The sequence below is a fragment of the Sphaeramia orbicularis genome, unplaced genomic scaffold, assembly GCF_902148855.1.
Source record: "Sphaeramia orbicularis unplaced genomic scaffold, fSphaOr1.1, whole genome shotgun sequence".
NCBI classification, from domain to species: Eukaryota; Metazoa; Chordata; class Actinopteri; order Kurtiformes; family Apogonidae; genus Sphaeramia; species Sphaeramia orbicularis.
In genome coordinates this window covers 125,833-147,223 of record NW_021941625.1, presented here as the reverse complement: position 1 = coordinate 147,223, position 21,391 = coordinate 125,833, and the positions used below count along the sequence as shown (strand labels likewise).

Below are 21,391 nucleotides of genomic sequence, written 5' to 3'. Positions count from 1 at the left end.
AGAACTGAGGAGGAGAACCAAAGAGGAGAACAGAGGAGGAGAACAGAGGAGGACAACTGAGGAGGAGAACAGAGGAGGAGAACCAAAGAGGAGAACTGAGGAGGAGAACTGAGGAGGAGAACCAAAGAGGAGAACAGAGGAGGAGAACCGAGGAGGAGAACTGAAGAGGAGAACCAAAGAGGAGAACCGAGGAGGAGAACTGAGGAGGAGAACCAAAGAGGAGAACCAAGGAGGAGAACTGAGGAGGAGAACCAAAGAGGAGAACAGAGGAGGACAACTGAGGAGGAGAACCAAAGAGGAGAACAGAGGAGGACAACTGAGGAGGAGAACAGAGGAGGAGAACTGAGGAGGAGAACCAAAGAGGAGAACAGAGGAGGAGAACCGAGGAGGAGAACTGAGGAGGAGAACTGAAGAGGAGAACCGAGGAGGAGAACTGAGGAGGAGAACCAAAGAGGAGAACTGAGGAGGAGAACAGAGGAGGAGAACCAAAGAGGAGAACAGAGGAGGAGAACTGAGGAGGAGAACCGAAGAGGAGATCTGAGGAGGACAACCAAAGAGGAGAACTGAGTAGGAGAACCCAGGAGGAACCCAGCTGAGTCCATCAGGACACAGAAGTCAGTTTTATTTTGATGCAAACAGTGGAAATGGAAGGTTCTCCAACTTCCTAAAGAACGCTGTGGGCGTGGACAGTAGAACCAGTGGAGTTGGTCTGGAGGTCAGAGGTCACAGAGGTCAGAGGTCTCAGAGGTCAGAGGTCTCAGAGGTCAGAGGTCATGGAGCTGCTGGAGGCCTTTTACCGCAGGAAGCTCCGGAAGAAGCAGAAGAAGGCGGAGCTTGGAGCGTCTGAAGGAGCGCTGTGTCGCAGCCCATCTGAGGCCAACGTCAGCGGACTGACGGCAGGGATCATCTCCAGAGTCCTGAGGTTCACCACCAGGTAACCACGGATACGGGTAACCACGGATACGGGTAACCACGGATACGGGTAACCACAGCTACGGGTAACCACAGCTACGGGTAACCACGGATACGGGTAACCACGGATACGGGTAACCACGGATACGGGTAACTATGGCTACGGGTAACCACGGATACGGGTAACTATGGCTACGGGTAACCACAGCTACGGGTAACCACGGTCACATGACCCCATTAGTCACCTCCAGGTAACCACGGTATTTATTTATTATACTGTGTCGGGTTCCATTTTGCACCTCCTTCAAATGGGTGGCGCCTATAAAGGGGTGGATCCTGTAAATGGGTGGAGTCTGTAAATGGGTGGATCCTGTAAATGGGTGGAGCCTGTAAAGGGGTGGAGCCTCCTAGTTGGAGGTATTCCAGTCACGTCCTGTCATTACCCAGAATGCTCTGCTTCAGGTCTGTGTCTCCACTTATCCTGATAAAATCTGTTCCTGTTTATTTATGAAGATAAACACGACGAGTACGAGGAGAAGGAACTGGAGCTGAGAAGTGACAGGATGGAGCACTATGAGAACAGGCTTAGAACAGGTTTAGAACAGGTTTAGAACAAGTTTAGAACAGGTTTAGAACAGGTTTAGAACAGGTTTAGAACAAGTTTAGAACAAGTTTAGAACAGGTTTAGAACAAGTTTAGAACAGGTTTAGAACAAGTTTAGAACAGGTTTAGAACAGGTTTAGAACAAGTTTAGAACAGGTTTAGAACAGGTTTAGAACAAGTTTAGAACAAGTTTAGAACAGGTTTAGAACAAGTTTAGAACAGGTTTAGAACAAGTTTAGAACAGGTTTAGAACAGGTTTAGAACAAGTTTAGAACAGGTTTAGAACAAGTTTAGAACAAGTTTAGAACAGGTTTAGAACAGGTTTAGAACAAGTTTAGAACAAGTTTAGAACAGGTTTAGAACAGGTTTAGAACAAGTTTAGAACAGGTTTAGAACAGGTTTAGAACAAGTTTAGAACAGGTTTAGAACAGGTTTAGAACAGGTTTAGAACAAGTTTAGAACAGGTTTAGAACAGGTTTAGAACAAGTTTAGAACAAGTTTAGAACAGGTTTAGAACAGGTTTAGAACAAGTTTAGAACAGGTTTAGAACAAGTTTAGAACAAGTTTAGAACAGGTTTAGAACAAGTTTAGAACAGGTTTAGAACAGGTTTAGAACAGGTTTAGAACAGGATTAGATTAGGATTAGGACATGATTAAAACAAACAGGTTTAGAACAAGTTTAGAACAAGTTTAGAACAGGTTTAGAACAGGTTTAGAACAAGTTTAGAACAGGTTTAGAACAGGTTTAGAACAAGTTTAGAACAAGTTTAGAACAGGTTTAGAACAAGTTTAGAACAAGTTTAGAACAGGTTTAGAACAAGTTTAGAACAGGTTTAGAACAGGTTTAGAACAGGTTTAGAACAAGTTTAGAACAAGTTTAGAACAGGTTTAGAACAAGTTTAGAACAGGTTTAGAACAAGTTTAGAAAGGTTAGAACAGGTTTAGAACAAGTTTAGAACAAGTTTAGAACAGGTTTAGAACAAGTTTAGAACAGGTTTAGAACAAGTTTAGAACAGGTTTAGAACAGGTTTAGAACAAGTTTAGAACAGGTTTAGAACAAGTTTAGAACAAGTTTAGAACAGGTTTAGAACAGGTTTAGAACAAGTTTAGAACAAGTTTAGAACAGGTTTAGAACAGGTTTAGAACAAGTTTAGAACAAGTTTAGAACAGGTTTAGAACAGGTTTAGAACAAGTTTAGAACAAGTTTAGAACAGGTTTAGAACAGGTTTAGAACAGGTTTAGAACAAGTTTAGAACAGGTTTAGAACAGGTTTAGAACAGGATTAGATTAGGATTAGGACATGATTAAAACAAACAGGTTTAGAACAAGTTTAGAACAAGTTTAGAACAGGTTTAGAACAGGTTTAGAACAAGTTTAGAACAGGTTTAGAACAGGTTTAGAACAGGATTAGATTAGGATTAGGACATGATTAAAACAAACAGGTTTAGAACAAGTTTAGAACAAGTTTAGAACAGGTTTAGAACAGGTTTAGAACAAGTTTAGAACAGGTTTAGAACAGGTTTAGAACAAGTTTAGAACAGGTTTAGAACAAGTTTAGAACAGGTTTAGAACAGGTTTAGAACAAGTTTAGAACAGGTTTAGAACAAGTTTAGAACAAGTTTAGAACAGGTTTAGAACAGGTTTAGAACAAGTTTAGAACAGGTTTAGAACAGGTTTAGAACAGGTTTAGAACAAGTTTAGAACAGGTTTAGAACAGGTTTAGAACAGGTTTAGAACAAGTTTAGAACAGGTTTAGAACAAGTTTAGAACAAGTTTAGAACAGGTTTAGAACAGGTTTAGAACAGGTTTAGAACAAGTTTAGAACAGGTTTAGAACAGGTTTAGAACAAGTTTAGAACAAGTTTAGAACAGGTTTAGAACAAGTTTAGAACAAGTTTAGAACAGGTTTAGAACAGGTTTAGAACAAGTTTAGAACAGGTTTAGAACAGGTTTAGAACAAGTTTAGAACAGGATTAGATTAGGATTAGGACATGATTAAAACAAACAGGTTTAGAACATGTTTAGAACAGGCTTAGAACAGGTTTAGAACATGTTTAGAACATGATTAGAACAGGTTTAGAACAAGTTTAGAACAAGTTTAGAACAAGTTTAGAACAGGTTTAGAACAAGTTTAGAACAGGTTTAGAACAGGTTTAGAACAAGTTTAGAACAGGTTTAGAACAAGTTTAGAACAGGTTTAGAACAGGTTTAGAACAAGTTTAGAACAGGATTAGATTAGGATTAGGACATGATTAAAACAAACAGGTCTAGAACATGTTTAGAACAGGTTTAGAACAGGTTTAAACCTAACAGGTTTAGAACAAGTTTAGAACAAGTTTAGAACAGGTTTAGAACAGGTTTAGAACAGGTTTAGAACAAGTTTAGAACAGGATTAGATTAGGATTAGGACATGATTAAAACAAACAGGTCTAGAACATGTTTAGAACAGGTTTAGAACAGGTTTAAACCTAACAGGTTTAGAACAAGTTTAGAACAGGTTTAGAACAGGTTTAGAACAGGCTTAGAACAAGTTTAGAACAGGTTTAGAACAGGTTTAGAACAAGTTTAGAACAGGTTTAGAACAAGTTTAGAGCAGGTTTAGAACAGGTTTAGAACAAGTTTAGAACAAGTTTAGAACAGGTTTAGAACAAGTTTAGAACATGTTTAGAACAAGTTTAGAACAGGTTTAGAACAAGTTTAGAACAGGTTTAGAACAAGTTTAGAACAGGTTTAGAAAAAGTTTAGACCAGGTTTAGAACAAGTTTAGAACAGGTTTAGAACAGGTTTAGAACAGGATTAGATTAGGATTAGGACATGATTAAAACAAACAGGTCTAGAACATGTTTAGAACAGGTTTAGAACAGGTTTAAAACAAACAGGTTTAGAACAGGTTTAGAACAGGATTAGAACAGGATTAGGACATGATTAAAACAAACAGGTTTAAAACATGTTTAGAACAGGTTTAGAACAAACAGTTGTAGAACAGGTTTAGAACCTGAATGTTCAGACGTGTGTCTGGTGGAATAACATGATGCTGAACGTTCTAGTGTTGAGTAGAAACTGAAACTGAATCCAACCCTGGTTCTGTTCTATTCTATTCTATTCTATTCTGTTCGGTTCTATTCGGTTCTGTCCAGTATGAGAGGAACCTTTTCTAAACTGGTTCCAGTCAAACTGTTGTAAATGTGTGGAAGGGTGTTGGTTGGACGTTCCCTGGGACGGGGGGGGTTCTGTGAGGTTCCCTCCTTTGGTTCTCAGCCCCAGGCTCATGTTCAGATTGGGAGAACAGGACCTTCACTGTTCTAGAAGGAACCTTCTATGGAGAACAATCAGGTTCTTTGTCTGGAAAAACTTCATTTCAAGCTGAACCTTTTCACTCTGGAACCCAAATGTCAGTCATTGTGTGAACCTGGAAACGGGGCGTTCAGGGACCATGGGCCAACAAACCACTGCCTTTAAGGAGAACCCGTCCGAATGTTCTAAATCTGCAGATGTAGAACCTGATGGAACATGGTTTAGATTGGATCATCTAAGGATTTAAAAGGTTGGAAATAAGAAACAAATAGAAACGTGTGCACTTTAAAGGTGCACCAGTGACGTGCAGTGGGGTTCATGTGTGGGGGGGCACTGACTCTGTCAGAACCAGATCTACACATACATGGTGGTCCGAGAAACTGGAACAGAGACAGTGAGCCAAAGGAACGGCCTGGGTATATGGGTTCTGCATCAGGTCAGCATAGGTAGACCGGCAGGAAGTCAACAGGAAACCTTCAAAAAGAGCCATTTCAAACTAAAAATAACAAAAGTTTATGGTCTGACCTTTGTTTGTACATGAAGTCCATGCACCGATCCTGGAGAATTAAAGTGTGTAAAAAAGAACGAAGAAGATTATCAGCGCATGAATCTGTGGACTCACAGGTACCATCTACCATGAGGCAGGGGTACTGTGTGCCTCCACTAGTGACTGTTTCACTGCGGTTTTAGGATGAATCTGTGAGCCTAAACACATTACACAAATACATTCCATACGTTCTGCAGATTATGGAAGGACAGAGCATAGAATCAGAGTGTTTGAAAGCATTTAACTGTGACATACAGAGGGACAGCCACAGTATTTTCACTGGTACCAGCAGAGTTCATGAGGGGAGGAGACAGTTCTGCTGGAGGCACAGCACAGCGCTGCCTCCTCCTGTATTTGAACGCAGCATGTGGAAATTCTGATATTCTAACTGACAAAAAATAATAATAATAATAATAATAATAATAATAATAATAATAACAATATTGGATTTGAATGGAAAATGAGTTTATAGGACATACCAGCTGACAACTGTCAACATTTATTATATTTTAGAGTCAAGTTTTTTTTTCTTTTCAAGATTGACAAGGGAGGCTCCGCCTCCCCTGCCTCCTCTGACTGCTGTCACTGCTGAACGCACCATGAAGTCCTGGTGTGTTTGAACTGCAGGACAGAAGTATGAGGCGTTCAAGGTCCACAAGTTCCAGCTGTTCAGAAGTTTGTCTTTTACTTCGTACGACACATTAACAGAAACATCTGAGGTGACATGACTAGAATGGAACAGAACACACTTCTACTTAGAACTGTTCTTATAATATAATTATAAAATGATCTTATGTAACGTCACCAAACTTGGCGGACTCCGCCGCTAACACCCTCTGTTTTGTTTGTCGTCTGTGAGTTCGTCTGATTGGTCGGAACCTTCCACCCTGGTCACATGGTCACTTTTTCACATTAACTTTTAATCAGTGAGTGACATGTCTGGTTTTTTTTATGCTGTTTTTAACAGATTTTAGTTTGTCTTTGTTTTAATAATGGTCGTATTTTGTTGCTCTTAGCCCGCTTAACCCCCGTGTTATCACTAGTTTTATTTACTGATTTAATCCCTTGGTTTATGTTTGGTGTTCGGCGCTTTGGCCGGCTGTCAGGTTCTTCAGGTGCTTTTTAAATGAAGTTGGTGTGGAACGGTCAAACTCAGAACAGAAGGACTGGACTTTTCTTTGACGGTGTGTTCAAGGACCTCTGGTTTTTTTACAGACGCGGTGAACCGCCGTCTCGTCCGCACTCGTGGCATTCGACGAAGCTCGGCGACGGTCGTCTGGAGTCGACGGACGCCGCGAGCAGCGTCTGGCATCACAACTACACCGCCAGGTCCGACGCACCACGAACGCACCACAAACACACCACAAACGCACCACGAACGCACCACAGACCACCGACAACACAGCACACAGGAGAACCGTTCAACTAGAACCCAGACCAGGACTAGAACCAAGACCAGGACTAGAACCCAGACCAGAACTAGAACCCAGAACTAGAACCTAGACCAGAGCTAGAACCCAGGGCAGAACTAGAACCCAGACCAGGACTAGAACCCAGGGCAGAACTAGAACCCAGACCAGGACTAGAACCCAGAGCAGAACTAGAACCCAGACCAGGACTAGAACCCAGAGCAGAACTAGAACCTAGACCAGAGCTAGAACCTAGACCAGAACTAGAACCTAGACCAGAGCTAGAACCCAGGGCAGAACTAGAACCCAGACAAGGACTAGAACCCAGGGCAGAACTAGAACCCAGAGCAGAACTAGAACCCAGAGCAGAACTAGAACCCAGACCAGGACTAGAACCCAGAGCAGAACTAGAACCTAGACCAGAGCTAGAACCTAGACCAGAACTAGAACCTAGACCAGAGCTAGAACCCAGGGCAGAACTAGAACCCAGACAAGGACTAGAACCCAGACCAGAACTAGAACCCAGACCAGGACTAGAACCCAGAGCAGAACTAGAACCCAGACCAGGACTAGAACCCAGACCAGAACTAGAACCTAGACCAGGGCTAGAACCCAGAGCAGAATTAGAACCCAGACCAGGACTAGAACCCAGACCAGAACTAGAACCTAGACCAGAACTAGAACCCAGACCAGGACTAGAACCCAGACCAGAACTAGAACCTAGACCAGAGCTAGAACCCAGAGCAGAATTAGAACCCAGACCAGGACTAGAACCCAAACCAGAACTAGAACCCAGAGCAGAACTAGAACCCAGACCAGGACTAGAACCCGGAGCAGAACTAGAACCCAGACCAGGACTAGAACCCAGACCAGAACTAGAACCTAGACCAGAGCTAGAACCCAGAGCAGAATTAGAACCCAGACCAGGACTAGAACCCAGACCAGAACTAGAACCTAGACCAGAACTAGAACCCAGACCAGGACTAGAACCCAGACCAGGACTAGAACCCAGACCAGAACTAGAACCTAGACCAGAGCTAGAACCCAGAGCAGAATTAGAACCCAGACCAGGACTAGAACCCAGACCAGGACTAGAACCCAGAGCAGAACTAGAACCCAGACCAGGACTAGAACCCAGACCAGGACTAGAACCCAGACCAGAACTAGAACCCAGACCAAAACTAGAACCCAGAGCAGAACTAGAACCCAGACTAGAACCCAGACCAGAACTAGACCAGAACTAGACCTGAAGAACCCCTAAAGCTTAGAGCGTAAACACAGGGTGTAGTCATACAAGTTCCAAACCTTCTACATGGTTTATATGTTGTGGAGTTCCTCAGGGTTCTCTCCTTGGGTTTCGTCTATTCCAGAATTACACGAGTTTAAACCAAACTGAAACGACAACGATCAACAAAGATGGTCAAACCAAACGGAACAAACAGAACAAACAGAACAAACAGAACATCAGAGAACACTGAGTTTATTTTCAAAAAATATATAAACTTTAACAAACACTGGTCAGATGTTTTAGTTCCTTCAGCTTCAGGTCAAAGGTCAGTCCACTTCCTGTTCTGACCCTCCATTCAAACACATCTATGGAGGTCCAGAGTCCTAGACCTGGTACTGATGAGGGTCTGGAGTCCTGGACCTGGTACTGATGAAGGCCCGGAGTCCTGGACCTGGTACTGATGAAGGTCTAGAGTCCTGGACTTGGTACTAATGAGGGTCTAGAGTCATGGACCTGGTACTAATGAAGGTCTGGAATCCTGGACCTGGTACTGATGAAGGCCCAGAGTCCTGGACCTGGTACTGATGAAGGTCTAGAGTCCTGGACCTTGTACTGATGAAGGTCTGGAATCCTGGACCTGGTACTGATGAGGGTCTGGAGTCCTGGACCTGGTACTGATGAGGGTCTGGAGTCCTGGACCTGGTACTGATGAAGGCCCGGAGTCCTGGACCTGGTACTGATGAAGGTCTAGAGTCCTGGACTTGGTACTAATGAGGGTCTAGAGTCATGGACCTGGTACTAATGAAGGTCTGGAATCCTGGACCTGGAACTAATGAAGGTCTAGAATCCTGGACCTGGTACTGATGAAGGCCCAGAGTCCTGGACCTGGTACTGATGAAGGTCTAGAGTCCTGGACCTTGTACTGATGAAGGTCTGGAATCCTGGACCTGGTACTGATGAGGGTCTGGAGTCCTGGACCTGGTACTGATGAGGGTCTGGAGTCCTGGACCTGGTACTGATGAAGGTCTGGAGTCGGTCCAGTTCCTCCAAAGGCCACTCACTGCTCCTCCTATGCTAATGCTAATGCTAACGCTAATGCTAAGTGTGATGGTTCCTAAAGGGACAACAGTGTGAACTGAACCTCCGAACCTTTTTTTTTTTTTTTTTGTCAGTGTATTTTTTATTCATTTTTAGTTTTCCAAACATGCAACAAATAAGACAAACACTGAGACATATAACAGAGGAATAAGCCACCAGACAAGAAAAAAAAAAAAAAAAAAAAAAGGGTTCCACTGTGAAATCACAAACTTTTTGTACACAAACACATTAACCGGAGTCGAGGTGCATGGTCAGCTGTTCTACAGAAGAAATGAAAGGTTTCCATACCACCTTAAACTTCCCCAGTGAGCCCTTCAATGTGAATCTAATCTTTTCTATTTTTAGAAAAAACATGACGTCACATATCCATCTGCCAAAGGGGGGGGTTGTTATTCCTCCACTTTAAAAGAAGGAGTGTCCGTGTCCACAGGTGTGAATGGGACTGTTAGTCTGTATATGTTCAGTCTGTGATGAACTGGTCACATGTCCAGGGTGAACCCCGCCTTCGCCCATATGTAGCTGGGATAGGCTCCACCCCCGTGACCCTAGTGAGGATAAAACGGGTTCAGAAAATTAATGGATGAATGAATGAATGAGTCTCCGTCCTAAAAGGGAGGAGTAGGCCATACTATTTAATTGTGGCCTTTGTAGAGGGAGATCTTCTAATGGTTCTCCAAAAAGTCCGACAAAAGGGCACGGAGCAATGGTCAGACCACAAGTGACTGAATATACTTCAAATATTGAAGACCAGACTGTGGTTAGACTTGAACATGACCAGAAAGTGTGAAAGACAGTCGCAGGTGCCTGTCCACATCTGTCCCAAATAGGATGAAGTCCTGGGTGAATTTGGACGACTTAACTGTAGACACGTGCAGTCGGTGTACACTTTAAACTGAATAAGACTGTCCTGCACAAATAGTAGAGTGGATTCTTTCAAGTATACGTAACCACTGATCACCAGTCATATTTGTGCCCATGTCCTTCTCCCAGTTTTCTTTATTATTGTCAAAGAGGAACATTCCATGTCAAAACTAGAAGCACTCGGAGAGCGCAGACCTCCGCCAAGGCTGATCAGTGGGCCCCCCCGTGGGCTCCCCCACCCCCAATCACCACCAAAATTTAATCATTTCTTCCTTATCCCATTTCCAACAAACCCTGAAAATTTCATCCAAATCTGTCCATAACTTTTTGAGTTATGTTGCACACTAACGGACAGACAAACAAACAAACAAACAGACAAACAAACAAACAAACAAACAGACAAACAAACAAACAAACAAACAAACCCTGGCAAAAACATAACCTCCTTGGCGGAGGTAAATATCTGTGTAGTTTTGATATGGTTCCCCTGATCTCAGGCTGAATTTCTAGGTTTAAATCACAGGATGATGTCTGAGGTCACGAAGGAAACTGATTAAAGTGATTCTGTATAAAATGTCTGACTTGTAAGTATCTGAAAACATTTGAGCTGGTAGATCAAACTCCTGTCTGACCTGGTCAAATGACATGAAGATGTCATCCTTATACAACATACTAACATTTAACACTCCATTTTTCAGCCACTGTGTGGATGCATTATCTAAGAGTGAGGCTGGGAATAGATGATTTGCCGTGATAGGAGCGTGAATGGACATGGAAACTAGAGCATAGTGTTTACGGAACTGAGACCAGATCCTTAGGGAGTGGAGAACTACTGGATTTTGGCAGGTCTGAGGTGAATGCAAAGGAACAGAAGAACACAAAAGGGCCGTAAGTGAGATTGGGCTGCAAGAACTAGATTCAATTTGTAGCCAGCCTGGAAGATCTGTGGAGGATGTTGTGTCCCAACACCAGTATAGGAAACATTTGATATTAGCAGCCCAGTAACAGATCTGACAATCTGGTAGAGCCATTCCACCGTATATTTTAGGTCTTCGTAAAAACAGCTTCCTGATCCTAGGTGTTTTATTATTCCAAATAAAAGATGAAATAACACCATCAAGTTTTGTAAAGAATGTTTTGGTAAGAAAACATGGAATACACTGAAATAAAAATAAGAACTTAGGAAGGATATTCATTTTAACTGTACTAATTTGTCCAGCTAATGATAAAGGCAATGTGGACCATCGGGCTAGATCCCTTTGGGTACGCTCTAGAAGTGGAGTAACATTGGCCTTCACAAGCTGAGAATGAAACTTTGTAACAGATACACCAAGATAATTGAGTCTATTATTGGTCACTTTAAATGGTTTAGAATGAAATGAGATCTGACTAGCAGCCACATTAACGGGTAGGAGCTCACTCTTGTCAAGGTTGAGTTTATACCCTGGAAAACTACCAAAAACTTTGAGGATAGAAAGAATATGTGGAATAGACGTGAGGGGGTCAGATATGTAAAGAAGGATGTCATCCGCGTACAAAGAAATTTTGTGCTCCTTATCTGCTCTGAAGATCCCTTTGATATCAGTATGATTCCTAATAGTGGCTGCAAGAGGTTCCATTACCAATGCAAAAAGCAATGGAGATAAGGGGCAACCCTGTCTAGTCCCACACCGCAGAGGGAAATGTGTTGAATAAGTATCATTAGTCCTAACTGAAGCCAGAGGGGAAGTGTACAACAATTTTACCCGAGAGATCAAAGCATCTCCAAAACCAAACCGCTTAGGAACATGAAACAGATAACTCCATTCCATGTGATCAAAAGCTTTGTCAGCGTCCAAGGATAAAAGCACCTCTGGACACTGAAGAAGACGATGTGTAAACGATGTTAAATACACGCCTGACACTAAAAAACAACTGCCTGTTTTTGATGAATCCAGTTTGGTCAGGTGATACTATGGAGGGCAAAACAGATTCAAGACGGAGAGCCAACACTGTAGCCAGTATGCTAACATCCACATGAAGGAGACTTATTGGACGGTAGGAGGAACTATTACAGGGATCCTTGCCCTTTTTCAGAAGTACAGATGATGCCTGGCGTAGAGCTGGGGGTAAGGATTGGGCTTTTACACTAACATCGAAGACATCTTTGAGCAAAGGACTTAATTTTACTATAAACTTTTTATGAAATTCTGTAGAAAAGTCGTGTGGGCCTGGGCAGTTCCCACTCTGCATGTGACAGCTTTAGTCGTTTCATTTAAGGACACGGGGCTGTGTACAGAGTGTCTTACATTCTCATCCACTGTAGGTATATCCAGACCACCAACAAACATATCCATTAGTTTCAGATCGGAGGGGTGTTCAGATGTATATAAATTAGAATAAAAATCCTGGGGTTCCTTATTGGTATCTAAAGGCTCTGATAATAATCCCCTCTCAGATTCAGTTTGCTGACTTCTATGTGCAGTGGAAGTCTGTCTCAGACTGTGGGCACCAGCTTTACTTGGTTTCATATGACATATGTCTGTTTTTGAACAAAGCCCGTTCTGCCTGTCCAGTTGAAAGCATGTCAAATTCAACCTGATGCATCATTCGCTGTTTATATCGCTCCGGGGTTGGAGAAGAAGCATGGGCTTTATCTACTCCAGAGATGAGTTGTGAAAGTTGTGTTTGCCCCGTGGACCGATGCATTGTAGGAGATGATCTGCCCCCTCAGGTAAGCTCCGAGAGCCTCCCAAAGCAGAGAGGGGAGGGGAGCTGTCTTTGTTCACATTGGGTTCTAAAAATAAATCTATTTCAACATTAATAAAGGCAATAAAAGATTCATGTGACAGAAGAAGTGGATTGAGTGTCCATCTGAATCTGCCAGGTCTGTGGTTGGAGAAGGTTCAGACCAGTGGAACAGGAGCATGATCCCACATGACTGTACTACTGTAATCACATTCTGTTACCAAGGGGAGCACGGACTCATGTAGAAGGAAAGAATCAGTGTGTGAGTAGGTGTGGTGGACAGCTGAAAACAAAGAACCTTCCCTCTTAGTGGGACACAGGCCTCTCCACAGGTCAGACACATCTGACCACAACAAACTGGGCTGTTTGAGTTCTAACTGGGCGATTTGAGGATCGACCTAAAATGGGATTAATTACACACAGTCACCAGCTGGAATAAGTTGATGAGTATCTAAGTATGGTATGGTTGACAGGAAACTGTTCATGAACTTCAGCTCAGCCCAGTTCGGAGCGTACACACAGGCTAATGTCACAGGCCAGCTCCAGCGCTGACCCGGTCCAGAACCAAAACTCCCACCAGGGTCTGACGGCTTTCCCATGCTACAGATGATACTGACGTGTTAATCAGAATTCCAGCTGAACTTCCGAACCTTTTGACCCCGCCCCACCCCCTCCAGTGGGCGTGTCCCACATTACCTCCTGTCTTTGTGTGGTCATTGCTGACATTGACTTTGACCCCCCCCCGCTGATGATGTCACTGTGTCTCTCAGTGTGTCCGACCTTTCCGCCGGCTTCGACTCCGGCGGTGGGAGTCTGAGGAAGAGTCCGGACCAGTACAGCTCCAGGGGCAGCATGGACAGCCTGGACCCGCCCCCGTCCTCCCAGCTCCGCCCTGGGACCCAGCAGCGCCACGTCCACGGCGGACCCCACCCTGCCTACTCGTCCTGTCAACAGCTGTCCTCCTCCAGGTACGCCGCCGGCGCCTCAGACCGCCACCGGTCAAACGTGTCGACCGTGTGGGTGACTTAGGCTCCTCCCTCTGTGTTCCAGGTCGTCCAATAGCATCGACCTCCTCCACAACAAACGGGACTCCGCCTACTCGTCGGTCTCCACCAGCTCCAGTATCCCAGAGTACCTGAGCTCCGCCCCCTCCTTCGGCGCCGAGCGCTCCTATTCGCTGGAGACCGTCCCTCAGAGAGGAGGCGGAGCAGAGGCGCGGCAGGAGGACGTCCGATACTTCCGGACGGTTTACGACGCTCAGCAGGAGCAGGAGCTGAGAGGGGGCGGGGCCAAGGCAGGGCCAAACCCACACCTGCAAGGTGAGCTTCCTGTTCCACAGATTTAATGAAAGACCAGATTCAGTCATTTATATTTGAGTCTGAACTGTCCTGTAGACCCTGGACCTGAAGGACCTGATGGACCTGAAGGACCTGATGGACCTGATGGACCTGAAGGACCTGATGGACCTGATGGGCCTGATGGACCTGATGGACCTGATGGACCTGAAGGACCTGAAGGACTTGATGGACCTGAAGGACCTGATGGACCTGAAGGACCTGATGGGCCTGAAGGAACTGATGGACCTGAAGGACCTGATGGACCTGAAGGACCTGATGGACCTGATGGACCTGATGGACCTGAAGGACCTGAAGGACCTGATGGACCTGAAGGACCTGAAGGACCTGATGGGCCTGATGGACCTGAAGGACCTGAAGGACCTGAAGGACCTGATGGACCTGAAGGACCTGATGGACCTGAAGGACCTGATGGACCTGAAGGACATGAAGGGGGTTCTACATCTCCTGTTTGTTTCCTGTTTGTTTCCTATTTGTTTCCTGTTTGTTTCCTGTTTGTTTCCTGTTTATTTCCTGTTTGTTTCCTGTTTGTTTCCTGTTTATTTCCTGTTTGTTTCCTGTTTTTCTGTTTGTTTCCTGTTTATTTCCTGTTTGTTTTCTGTTTGTTTCCTGTTTATTTCCTGTTTGTTTCCTGTTTATTTCCTGTTTGTTTCCTGTTTATTTCCTGTTTGTTTCCTGTTTATTTCCTGTTTGTTTCCTGTTGGTTTTCTGTTTGTTTCCTATTTGTTTCCTGTTTATTTCCTGTTTGTTTCCTGTTTTTCTGTTTGTTTCCTATTTGTTTCCTGTTTATTTCCTGTTTGTTTTCTGTTTGTTTCCTGTTTGCTTCCTGTTTGCTTCCTGTTTTTTTCCTGTTTATTTCCTGTTTGTTTCCTGTTTGTTTTCTGTTTGTTTCCTATTTGTTTCCTGTTTGTTTTCTGTTTATTTCCTGTTTGTTTCCTGTTTGTTTTCTGTTTGTTTCCTATTTGTTTCCTGTTTATTTCCTGTTTGTTTCCTGTTTATTTCCTGTTTGTTTCCTGTTTGTTTCCTGTTGGTTTTCTGTTTGTTTCCTATTTGTTTCCTGTTTATTTCCTGTTTGTTTCCTGTTTGTTTCCTGTTTGTTTCCTGTTTATTTCCTGTTTGTTTCCTGTTTATTTCCTGTTTGTTTCCTGTTTGTTTCCTGTTGGTTTTCTGTTTGTTTCCTATTTGTTTCCTGTTTATTTCCTGTTTGTTTTCTGTTTGTTTCCTGTTTGCTTCCTGTTTGCTTCCTGTTTTTTTCCTGTTTATTTCCTGTTTGTTTCCTGTTTGTTTCCTGTTTATTTCCTGTTTGTTTCCTGTTTGTTTCCTGTTTATTTCCTGTTTGTTTCCTGTTTGTTTCCTGTTTATTTCCTGTTTGTTTCCTGTTTTTCTGTTTGTTTCCTGTTTATTTCCTGTTTGTTTTCTGTTTGTTTCCTGTTTATTTCCTGTTTGTTTCCTGTTTATTTCCTGTTTGTTTCCTGTTTATTTCCTGTTTGTTTCCTGTTGGTTTTCTGTTTGTTTCCTATTTGTTTCCTGTTTATTTCCTGTTTGTTTCCTGTTTTTCTGTTTGTTTCCTATTTGTTTCCTGTTTATTTCCTGTTTGTTTTCTGTTTGTTTCCTGTTTGCTTCCTGTTTGCTTCCTGTTTATTTCCTGTTTGTTTCCTGTTTGTTTTCTGTTTGTTTCCTATTTGTTTCCTGTTTATTTCCTGTTTGTTTCCTGTTTATTTCCTGTTTGTTTCCTGTTTGTTTCCTGTTGGTTTTCTGTTTGTTTCCTATTTGTTTCCTGTTTATTTCCTGTTTGTTTCCTGTTTTTCTGTTTGTTTCCTGTTTGTTTCCTGTTTATTTCCTGTTTATTTCCTGTTTGTTTCCTGTTTGTTTCCTGTTGGTTTTCTGTTTGTTTCCTATTTGTTTCCTGTTTATTTCCTGTTTGTTTCCTGTTTTTCTGTTTGTTTCCTATTTGTTTCCTGTTTATTTCCTGTTTGTTTCCTGTTTTCTTCCTGTTTGTTTCCTGTTTATTTCCTTTTTGTTTCCTGTTTGTTTTCTGTTTATTTCCTGTTTGTTTCCTGTTTGTTTTCTGTTCGTTTCCTATTTGTTTCATGTTTATTTCCTGTTTGTTTTCTGTTTATTTCCTGTTTATTTCCTGTTTGTTTTCTGTTTGTTTCCTATTTGTTTCCTGTTTATGTCCTCTTTGTTTTCTGTTTGTTTTCTGTTTGTTTCCTGTTTGTTTTGTGTTTGTTTCCTGTTTATTATGGAATCACAGGAGTGCCAAAATTAAAAGGAAATAAATGTGGAAATAAAAAGAGAATCAATAAAGGAAATGTGGAAATAAAAAGAGAATCAATAAAGGAAATTTGGGAATAAAAAGAGAATCAATACAAGAATCAATGATAAAAAATATACAAATGCAGTCATATCATTGCTTTTGCTTATTCCATTTTGACATTGTCTTTTCCATTTACGTTTTGACATTGTCTTTTCCATTTGCGTTTTGACATTGTCTTTTCCATTTGCGTTTTGACATTGTCTTTTCCATTTACGTTTTGACATTGTCTTTTCCATTTACGTTTTGACATTGTCTTTTCCATTTGCGTTTTGACATTGTCTTTTCCATTTACGTTTTGACATTGTCTTTTCCATTTACGTTTTGACATTGTCTTTTCCATTTACGTTTTGACATTGTCTTTTCCATTTACGTTTTGACATTGTCTTTTCCATTTGCTTTGCGTTTTGACATTGCTTTTACCTGATGGCTCAAGCTGTCAATCAAATGGCTGTGGGCGGGTCTTTCTGTCCAGGATAACTAGTCGATACCTGATCAGACGATTCCTGTTTGACAGTGGCTATGCAGTAGCTCTGTTTATGTGTTAGCTCTCAGCGCGGGAGACCAGAAGTAGCGTCACGGACAAGACGTAGACGCGCATACACACGTGTCAACTAGAACCATGTCTGCATTCATCAGTGCAGATATTTCTCCAAGACTTTCCATTACATCTTCCACCAACCTTAAAATATAGTCCGTTGGAAAATTTTCCTCCACATACCGAGCAATTGCTAATAATTCTCGTTGAACGCCTCTTCTCAATTCGTCCACGTCAACCATATTTAACTTTCCCTCTTTTAACTACAGATAAATGTGTATGCGCGTCTACGTCTTGTCCGTGACGCTACTTCTGGTCTCCCGCGCTGAGAGCTAACACATAAACAGAGCTACTGCATAGCCACTGTCAAACAGGAATCGTCTGATCAGGTATCGACTAGTTATCCTGGACAGAAAGACCCGCCCACAGCCATTTGATTGACAGCTTGAGCCATCAGGTAAAAGCAATGTCAAAACGCAAATGGAAAAGACAATGTCAAAACGTAAATGGAAAAGACAATGTCAAAACGTAAATGGAAAAGACAATGTCAAAACGTAAATGGAAAGGACAATGTCAAAACGTAAATGGAAAAGACAATGTCAAAACGTAAATGGTAGACAATGTCAAAACGTAAATGGTAGACAATGTCAAAACGTAAATGGTAGACAATGTCAAAACGTAAATGGTAGACAATGTCAAAACGTAAATGGAAAAGACAATGTCAAAACGCAAATGGTAGACAATGTCAAAACGCAAATGGAAAAGACAATGTCAAAACGCAAATGGAAAAGACAATGTCAAAACGTAAATGGAAAAGACAATGTCAAAACGTAAATGGAAAAGACAATGTCAAAACGCAAATGGAAAAGACAATGTCAAAACGTAAATGGAAAAGACAATGTCAAAACGTAAATGGAAAAGACAATGTCAAAACGTAAATGGAAAAGACAATGTCAAAACGCAAATGGTAGACAATGTCAAAACGTAAATGGTAGACAATGTCAAAACGTAAATGGTAGACAATGTCAAAACGTAAATGGAAAAGACAATGTCAAAACGCAAATGGTAGACAATGTCAAAACGCAAATGGAAAAGACAATGTCAAAACGCAAATGGAAAAGACAATGTCAAAACGTAAATGGAAAAGACAATGTCAAAACGTAAATGGAAAAGACAATGTCAAAACGCAAATGGAAAAGACAATGTCAAAACGTAAATGGAAAAGACAATGTCAAAACGTAAATGGAAAAGACAATGTCAAAACGCAAATGGTAGACAATGTCAAAACGTAAATGGTAGACAATGTCAAAATGGAATAAGCAAAAGCAATGATATGACTGCATTTGTATATTTTTTTATTATTGATTCTTGTATTTATTCTCTTTTTATTTCCAAATTTCTTTTATTGATTCTCTTTATTTCCAAATTTCTTTTATTGATTCTCTTTTTATTTCCAAATCTATTTTATTGATTCTCTTTATTTCCAAATTTCTTTTACTGATTCTCTTTTTATTTCCACATTTATTTCCTTTTAATTTTGGCACTCCTGTGATTCCATAGTTTATTTCCTATTTATCTCCTTTTTGTTTCCTTTTTATTTCCTGTTTGTTTCCTGTTTATTCCCTGTTTATTTCTTGTTTATTTCCTGTTTATTTCTTCTTTGTTTCCACAGATTGCCCTCATATTTTTCTCTCAGTTTAAATGATTTTTTTTTTTTAGATGTTTGTCTTTTTTACTGTTTTTACGTTAGCATTAGCATTGACATTAGCATTGACTTACCCATCATGCCTAATGTTGATCAAATATGGTCACTTCTTTTTCCACAGAGCTAACACAGTCAGTCGAATCTCAAAAACCTCCAAAACAAAAACTAACCAATGGTTAACGTCCAGCTCATTCAGACATCTTGGGAACTCCGCCCACTTTTTTATAGTTCTCTAACCTACAACACATCTGACTGGTTCCAGGATCAGTGGGCGGGGCCTTTTACCATGGCGACAGCAGCACGTCAAACAGACACAGCGTGGGTCCAATCTGGGGCCAGGGGGCGGGGCTGGGGGCGCCAGCTCCGCCCAGACGCAGCGACAGCTATGCCGCCATCAGGAACCACGAACGCCACGAGAGACCCAACTCCTGGTCCAGCCTGGACCACGTTAGGCCCCTGAGGTCAGAACCAGAACCAGGTCTAAACTAGTCCAGTCTAAACTAGTCCAGCCTAGACCACGCTAGGTCCCTGAGGTCAGAACCAGGTCTAAACTAGTCCAGTCTAAACTAGTCCAGTCCAGCCTGGACCATGCTAGGTCCTTGAGGTCAGAACCAGAACCAGGTCTCTACTAGTCCAGTCCAGTCCAGTCTAGTCTAAACTAGTTTAGTCCAGCCTAGACCACGCTAGGTCCCTGACGTCAGAACCAGGTCTAAACTCGTCCAGTCTAAGATAGTCTAATTTAGTCTAATCTAGTCTAAAGTAGTCTAGTCTAGTCCAGTCTAGTCCAGTCTAAAATAATCTAGTCCAGTCTAATCTAGTCCAGTCTAATCCAGTCCGATCCAGTCTAGTCCAGTCCAGTCTGGTCGAGTTGAGTCCAGTCCAGTCCAGTCTAATCTAGTCCATTCCAGTCCAGTCCAGTCTAGTCTAGTCTAGTCTAATCCAGTCCAGTCCAGTCTAATCTAGCCCAGTCTAGCCCAGTCTAGTCTAGTCTAGTCTAGTCCAGTCCAGTCTAGTCTAGTCCACTGCAGTCTAATCTAGTCCAGTCTAGTCCAGTCCAGTCCAGTCCTGTCTAGTCCAGTCCAGTCTAGTATAGTCCAGTCTAGTCCAGTCTAGTCCAGTCCTGTCCTGTCCTGTCCAGTCCAGTCTAGTCCGGTCCAGTCCATTTTAGTCTAGTCTAGTCTAGTCCAGTCCAGTCCAGTCTAATCTAGTCCAGTCCAGTCCAGTCTAACCTGTGGTTCTTCCTTCAGGTCTCTGCAGAAGGGTTCCTGGCGTCACTCCAGTGGTTCTATGTCTTCTGCTTCAGGTAAATGTTCCATAGATGCAGGTTCCAGGTGTGTCAGTAGACCCCGCCTCCCTCTGCAGATGCAGGTTCCAGGTGTGTCAGTAGACCCCGCCTCCCTCTGTAGATGCAGGTTCCAGGTGTGTCAGTAGACCCCGCCTCCATCTGCAGATGCAGGTTCCAGGTGTGTCAGTAGACCCCGCCCCCATCTGCAGATGCAGGTTCCAGGTGTGTCAGTAGACCCCGCCTCCCTCTGTAGATGCAGGTTCCAGGTGTGTCAGTAGACCCCGCCTCCCTCTGCAGATGCAGGTTCCAGGTGTGTCAGTAGACCCCGCCTCCATCTGCAGATGCAGGTTCCAGGTGTGTCAGTAGACCCCGCCTCCCTCTGTAGATGCAGGTTCCAGGTGTGTCAGTAGACCCCGCCTCCCTCTGTAGATGCAGGTTCCAGGTGTGTCAGTAGACCCCGCCCCCATCTGCAGATGCAGGTTCCAGGTGTGTCAGTAGACCCCGCCCCCATCTGCAGATGCAGGTTCCAGGTGTGTCAGTAGACCCCGCCTCCATCTGCAGATGCAGGTTCCAGGTGTGTCAGTAGACCCCGCCTCCCTCTGCAGATGCAGGTTCCAGGTGTGTCAGTAGACCCCGCCTCCCTCTGTAGATGCAGGTTCCCGGTGTGTCAGTAGACCCCGCCTCCCTCTGCAGATGCAGGTTCCAGGTGTGTCAGTAGACCCCGCCCCCATCTGCAGATGCAGGTTCCAGGTGTGTCAGTAGACCCCGCCTCCATCTGCAGATGCAGGTTCCAGGTGTGTCAGTAGACCCCGCCTCCCTCTGCAGATGCAGGTTCCAGGTGTGTCAGTAGACCCCGCCTCCCTCTGTAGATGCAGGTTCCAGGTGTGTCAGTAGACCCCGCCTCCCTCTGTAGATGCAGGTTCCAGGTGTGTCAGTAGACCCCGCCCCCATCTGCAGATGCAGGTTCCAGGTGTGTCAGTAGACCCCGCCTCCCTCTGCAGATGCAGGTTCCAGGTGTGTCAGTAGACCCCGCCTCCCTCTGTAGATGCAGGTTCCAGGTGTGTCAGTAGACCCCGCCTCCCTCTGTAGATGCAGGTTCCAGGTGTGTCAGTAGACCCCGCCTCTATTTGCACCTGTTCTGTTTCAGCCAAGGCTTCGTTCAGTGCAGACGGTCACCTGCACACGGTGATGGAGAAGAGTCCAGAGAGCAGCCCCACCACCAGGCCCCGGCAGGGGGGGGGCGGACCCCCGAACCCCCAGAGCCCCCAGAGCCCCCAGAGCCCCTGGGCCCCCCAGACCCCACAGGGGTCACAGGTCAGATGGGGTGAAGCAGCGGCAGAGGGCTGGACAGATGGGGGGACGTCAGCGGTGGAGAACGGAGCCCAGAGCGGCGCTGCACCTCCGACCTCGGCTCCAACATCTGCGACGCTCCGGACTCAGGAGGTGCACAGGTACTGACGAAGGGAAAACCCACCTGGTCTGAATTTAACTGAACCAACAAACAGTCCAACAGGTG

The 21,391-nt window shown here is 43.6% G+C and overlaps 1 protein-coding gene across 1 annotated transcript in view; it reads left to right on the top strand.

Moving 5' to 3' along the window:
- Positions 1–449: 449 nt before the first annotated feature.
- Positions 450–21,391, top strand: part of shroom3 (shroom family member 3) — a 61,365-nt gene continuing 40,423 nt past the window's right edge. Inside the window, exons 1-7 of the mRNA XM_030130387.1 lie at positions 450–934; positions 6,571–6,684; positions 13,449–13,646; positions 13,729–13,997; positions 18,853–19,051; positions 19,838–19,893; positions 21,023–21,326. Of these exons, the coding sequence (XP_029986247.1) occupies positions 774–934; positions 6,571–6,684; positions 13,449–13,646; positions 13,729–13,997; positions 18,853–19,051; positions 19,838–19,893; positions 21,023–21,326 (1,301 nt within the window). The 5' untranslated portion in view covers positions 450–773. The remainder of the gene's footprint in view (positions 935–6,570; positions 6,685–13,448; positions 13,647–13,728; positions 13,998–18,852; positions 19,052–19,837; positions 19,894–21,022; positions 21,327–21,391) is intronic.